Raw genomic sequence first — 6,348 nt, forward strand, 5'->3', positions numbered from 1 at the left:
GCAATTCTTGGATCCTAACCCCCTAAGATTCCCCATCCTCCCTCCTTCCCCCCTCCAGTCCCCAAGAGCAGGGAGGGGTGTGGCGGGGGGGGGGGGGAAGAGAAGAATCCAGCAGAAAAAAAGAAGAGGGGAGACAGAAACAGAGGAAAAGCAAGGAGCGGGAGGGGGTAGGGGAGAATCCACAGTGAATTCCAAATCCTTTTTGCTGTAAAGGGGCGGGGGGGGGGCATCATCATCCTAATAATATGCGTGTGAGCCAGACTATGAGATTTCAAGATGCATATTCTAAAGAAGAGCTTCTCTTCCCCGTCCCTTGGAAAAGGGATAATAAAAACACTAACAGCCTTTTTTTTCCCCTCCCAGAGAACTCCCGGGTCTGGGTCTTAAGGCTTTTTGGGTCTTAGGGCTTTAACCCGTAAATGACGTAGTCTTCAAGAGAGGAGGGGAGGAGTAGGAGGGAGGAAAGTTGCTGGAGAAAGTCTCACGTCCGTGTGCGTGTGTGTGTGTGTGTGTGTGTGTGTGTGCGTTTGAGTGTGAGTGTGTATGTGAATTTCTGAATGTGTGTGAGTGTGTCTGGCCAGAGAAAAGGGAGAGGGGGCTGGGTGAGGGTGGGAAAGAAACAGAAGCGGCCGAGCTTGGGATCTAATTTTAAGACAAATCCCAGGGCGCACACAAATGCACGCACCGTCGGCGGCCGACCCTGCCCCCAGGGGGCCCGGGAGGAAGACAGCGAGGGAGAAGGGAGGAGGTAGAGCAGAAGCAGAGCGCCGGCCCGCCCGACGGCCGGCCGGCCCGGGGCAGCTAGGGCCGAGGTGCGAAGCCCGCTCCAGGTAGAGCGCCCGCGTCGTACTTACGTAACGCTTCAACTTCTTCTCCGGGGGGGATTTTCGGAGCCATCCCGAGCAAACCACTTCGCCTCCGCTCATGGTGAGCGAGTGTCTCCCGGGCTCCGCCGCCGTCGCCGCCGCTGAGTCTTGCGAGGGTGGGGGAGGCGGGGGGCGGCCAGCAGCAGCAGCAGCCCAGGCGGGCCGGACCCTCGCACGCCCTACGGCCGCTCCGGCCTCCTCGGACGGCCCGGGAGGAAGGGCAGGCGGGCGGGAGGAGAGACGGAGAGGAGGGCGCCTCTGCGGGCTCCCCAGCAGATGCGGAGAGGAGCGGCTCTGGAATGAGCCGGGGCTGGCCGGGGAGCACACTCCCCCTCCTGGGCTCTGCTCTCTTTCTCTGGCTCCCTCCCTCCCTCCTCTTTCCCTCTCCCTTCCCCGCCCCCCGCCCCTGTCTCTACTCCCGGCTCACACAGACATGAAAGGAGGCTCCGACGGAGTCCGCCCCTCCCGCGCCTCGGCCGCCGCCGCCGCCCAGCAGCCGAGCCCGTCCCGCTGCCCGAGCGCGGGGGACGCGCGGGGAGCAGCGAGCCGGAGCCCAACCTCGAGCTGGCTCCCCGCCGGCCGGCCCGCCTGCAGCCGCAGCCCCCTGGCGCGCCCCGCGCTGGGCAGCCGCCCCTGCGTGACTAGCGTCTCCCGGAGACTCTGCCTGGAGCCCGAGCCCCTGGCCTCCCCACTCGCTCCACCCCCTGCTGGAGAGGCTGCACTGCACACACTCACACACACACTCAAACACACATACACACACTCACACACACACAGACGTGCACAAAAGCACCCTCCCTCTCGGGTTTCCCTGTCTCCGCAGTTCCCTGTGTACTCCTCCTTCCCAGACCTTCGGGGAGGGCGCCCTACGGGCGCGCAGGGGCTTTGGGAACCGGGGAGCCACCAAAGTTCCACGGTCCGGACGCGGAGACCCGCAAAGCCCTGGAACGGGGATTGGTTGGGGGGAGAACCGCCCTGGGGCTGGGTTGGGGGATAATCCTCCCTTCTCTCGCCTCCAGGGGAAGAGCGAGGAGGGGGTCGGCAAGCCCCGCGAAGAGCTGCTGCGAGACTCTCCTCCCTCTGCTCCCCTCCTGGGAGTGGATTCCACAGACCTAGCCCTCCTTTTTCCTCCTTTTCCCCCGCCCCTCCACTTTCTCTCCAAGATCCAGCTCCAGCCTAGGAGTTGCTGACAGGTTGGACATACACCCCCCCACCCCACCCCTCCCCCTTCTGGCTCTCCTTCCTCCCACCCCCCTGCCTTTTCCCACTCCCTCTTCCTCTCTTTCCTCCTCCCCTTTCCCAAGTTTGGCCCCTGGTGGTTGTTTCTCTCCCTGTCCGGACTGAGAGGCCAAGACTTTCCCTTGAAACTCAGCCAAAGCCCTTTCAGCTCAACAGCAAGGGCAGAGCAGAGAGACAAGGAGGGAGGAGAGGCACTCTGGGATCTGTAGTCCGGGAATGGCGAGATGTCTGTTTCTTTTCCTCCCTACTTCCCTGATGGGCAGAAGGAGACTTCTAGAGAGCCTCTTTCTGCCTTGAAAGTTGGAGGCCAGGACCCAACTAGGCAGGCTTACTGAGAAAGATATGAGAGGAGGAGGGGTTGGAGAAGGAAGACGCTGAAATAAGAAATCTCAGTTTTTGCCATGTGGACTGTGTGTTTAACCAAGTCTTTTTTTTTTAATGTGGTTTAAAGGAAGTTTTGGAATTTTCTCTGGGGAAGAATGTGTAGAACGGCCCAGAGAAGATTATCCGAACTGTTGGGGGCTGGAGTTGCATCTAAGTCCCTGCCCTTGGGTGGGGGTGGGAGAGATAGAACAGAGGCTTGCTCCCGGCCGGCAACCAGAAGAAATAAGATGCCTAGTCGATGACCATGGTGGGAATTTTAAAAAAAGAAAGAAAGAAAGAAAGGTTTTTGGAGGGAAAGAGTAAGCAAATTTAAATCAAAATTAAATTGAAGAAAAATTAACTCCTGTTGATTTACTGAGCAGAATCATAAAATTTTAGAGTTGGAAAAGAGAACTCAGTCCAATAATCCACAGCAACGATAAATGTTACGTTATGCTTTTGTGTGCGGCAGAAAGATGGAAGCTTTGGAATCAGGAGAGAGACCTGTAGTACAAATCTTACCTCTGACAGTAGCTATGTGAACGTGTGAGCCAGTTTCCTCAGCTGTAAAATGAAAATAATAATACCTGTAGCATCTCCCTTAGAAGGTTGTTGTAAGGATCAAATGAGATCATGCAAGTAAAGTTCTATGCAAACCTGAAAGTGCTAATTAAAGGTCAGCTATTATCATTTCAGTGACATTTTATGATCATTCACCCCTGCGATCAATTTCTGCCACTTCTCTTTGCTCGAGCTGGCTGAGAACCAACTCCTGAGTTTTTGAAAGAACGAATTGTACCTAATGTTTATGGTTTGGTGCTAAAGTCCATTTCATAATAATAAGGTGTTTTATTTTGTTTTGTTTTTCCTGTTTTTAATCCTCATAAGCCTGGCTTTTAAAGACTTAAAAAATTCCAGCTCATATAATGTGCACTTTCTCCAATTTATTCTTGTAGATCTTAAAATACAAAGTATTTAATAAAATTTAGATGGGGCAGTTAGGTGGTGCAGTGGCTAGAACACAGGCCCTGGAGTCAGGAGGACCTGAATTCAAATCTAGCCTCAGACACTTGATACTTCCTAGCTGTGTGATTCCTGGTCCTTTAACCCCAAGTACCTCTCAAAAAAAAAACCTAGTAAAATTTAGAATTGTAGATTTGGTCAACCAAGAAGTATTTATTAGGCACCTGTTATGTGCCTTGCACTGTGCTGGATGCTAGGAATACAAATGTGAGAATGTCCTTGCCCTCCAAGAGCTTAAATTCTAAGGGAATATAATATGCTCACAGATAAGCAAAAACAGTATAAGAGGCTGGACCTGTGGTTTCACTGGGGTAGGGAACCTGTCTTTAGCAGTGCAGGTTGGCAACTTCTTTGCAATTTATAGAAAGCTGCCTAGAGCATGACTTGGCCACTTGTTAAGTGACTCTTTGAAACACAAGTCCAAGATGCGGGGTCACACAGCCAGTGTGTGTCAGAGATAGGATTTAAATACAGGTGTCCCTGGCTCTGTTTGCCTTAATCCATTGGAGAAGGAAATGGCAAACCACTTCTATATCTTTTCCAAGAAAACTTCTCGGACATTATGGTGAGAAGAGTCAGACTCAAGGGAACAACAGTAACAATTCCTGGCTCTGAGGCCAGATAGGCCTCCCTACTTTCATATATAAAGTGTGTGTGTGTGTGTGTGTGTGTAGTTCAGTCATTTCAGTCATGTCCAACTCTTTGTAGCTCCATTTGAGGTTTTCTTGGCATAGATACTGGAGTGGTTTGACATGTCCTTCTATATGTGTGTGTGTGTATGTATATACACACATACGTGTATACATGCATATATATATATATATATATATATATATATATTTATCTAGGAAGAGGACAGTAGCTTAAACCAACTGGGGTGATCAGAGAAGGGCTCTTGACGGTGCCACTCTTAGAGATAGAAATGTTATTATCATAGATCATCATACATTTCAAAGAATATCTATTAAGTATATACTCTGTACATGATACTACTAAGATCTGGGTATGAAAAATGAAAAGAAATAGAGGAGACAGGTGAGGAAACCGAAACCCATAGGGATACAGGGGTGGGGAACCTTCGGCCTGGAGGCCGCATGTGGCCTTCTAGGTCCTTAGGTGAGGCCTTTTGACTGAGTCCAAGTTTTACAGAATAAATCCTTTTATTAAGGGGATTTGTTCAGTGATGTTTGGATGCAGTCAAAGGGCTCCACTTGAAGACCTAGAGGGCCATATGTGGTCTCAAGGCCACAGGTTCCCCACCCTGGATTAAACAGTTTGCCCAAGGTCACACAGTTATTGACAGAATGAGAAGTCTAAAATTTCCATCTTCTGACTTTTATACTGATCCCTAAAATAAATATTCTTCACTTAATTTCTCTGGGCTTGTTTCTTCATCCACTGAATAAGGACATTGGTAATTAACTACCTTTGAGATTTTGGACAAGCTACTTCATTTGCCTAACTGGAGATCACATCCCCTCTGGCTCTCCATTTCCTCATCTGTTAAGTGAAGGGTTGGACTAGATGACCTCTAAGAACCCTTCCATCTGTAAATCCCATGATCTGGAAACTCTTGAGATTCCATGCTGGTAAGCCAAACTTATTTTTAAATTGTGTATAAAGATTCTTACTAGGAATCACCAAGTTGGAAATTATGCATACATTTTCTGTCCTGCTCAGTCTTTGTCCATATACAAGGTACAGTATTTTTGCACCCCAAACATTGGGGACAAGTTGTTAGCACAAGGTACTAAGGAGTATCTGCCCAGACTTTGAGAAAAAAATGGGTGGGGAGTCTGAGCAGGGACCATCACTGTGTGGGGAGGGGAGATTAACCACACCCACTTTATAAAGGCAATTTAAAGAACTTTTCAGGGGCAGCTAGCTGGCTCAGTGGATAGAGCACTGGCCCTGGATTCAGGAGGACCTGAGTTCAAATCTGGTTCAGACACATAACACTTACTAGCTTGTGTGACCCTGGGCAAGTCACTTAACCCCATTGCCTACAATAATAACACTACCAAAAATTAATTAATTAATTAATTGATTAGGAACTTTTCAACATGAAAAAGAAAATTAGTCCTCTGCTGTCCTATGAAAACTGTTGATCCCTTAATATTTTCTCATTCCCAAATAAAATAATCTCATTCCAATCTATGCAATCATTACATCTAGAGATTTGTTTGAGAGGCAGCTAGGTGGTTGTAGCATATAAAGAGCACAGGCCTTAGAGGAAGAGATCTGAGTCTGAATCCTCACTTAACCACTCTTAGTAGTTGTAGCAGATAGAGAGCACAGGCCTTAGAGGAAGAGATCTGAGTCTGAATCCTCACTTAACCACTCTTAGTAGTTTTCTCATCTGTAAAATGGGAATATCAATAGTATCTGCTACTTCCCAGGATTATTATAAGAATCAAATAAGAGAATATATATATAGAGAGAGATTTATATATGTGTAAATATATCTATTTCTAGGTATGTTGTATCTATGTCTAATATATTGATAAAAAAATTTCACTTTGCCTTCTTTCTCTGTCTTCCCACCAAACCCTTCATAGATCTATATAGATCAAATTTAAAAATACGTTGTCCCTGACTCCATATATAAGTGAAGTACCTCATGAAATGACAGTCAAAGTTTGTCCTCAGACTACCAGCCTTATATCAATAGATAAAGATAGATATGGATAGATATAGTGCTTTGCAAACCTTAATGTTTCATATAAATGATAGCTATTTTTATGGAATTCACCAATTTTTTTTTAGTTCCCTTATTGTGAGAATTCAATTTTGTATTTATTTATTTATCTATGGATAGGCTGTCCCACCTTTCCCTCACCCCCAGGCAAACTACTCC

General features: G+C 48.0%; 1 protein-coding gene across 1 annotated transcript in view; it reads right to left on the reverse strand.

Annotated features, from left to right (window-relative positions):
* The window catches only part of GAB1 (GRB2 associated binding protein 1), a 188,598-nt gene extending 187,403 nt beyond the window's left edge, over nt 1-1,195 (reverse strand). The window contains 1 exon segment of the mRNA XM_020989841.2: nt 855-1,195. Within this exon segment, the coding sequence (XP_020845500.1) occupies nt 855-926 (72 nt within the window). The 5' untranslated portion in view covers nt 927-1,195.
* Nucleotides 1,196-6,348: the final 5,153 nt, after the last annotated feature.

This window comes from Phascolarctos cinereus, unplaced genomic scaffold, assembly GCF_003287225.1.
Source record: "Phascolarctos cinereus isolate Bilbo 61053 unplaced genomic scaffold, phaCin_HiC Scaffold_9;HRSCAF=440, whole genome shotgun sequence".
NCBI lineage: Eukaryota > Metazoa > Chordata > Mammalia > Diprotodontia > Phascolarctidae > Phascolarctos > Phascolarctos cinereus.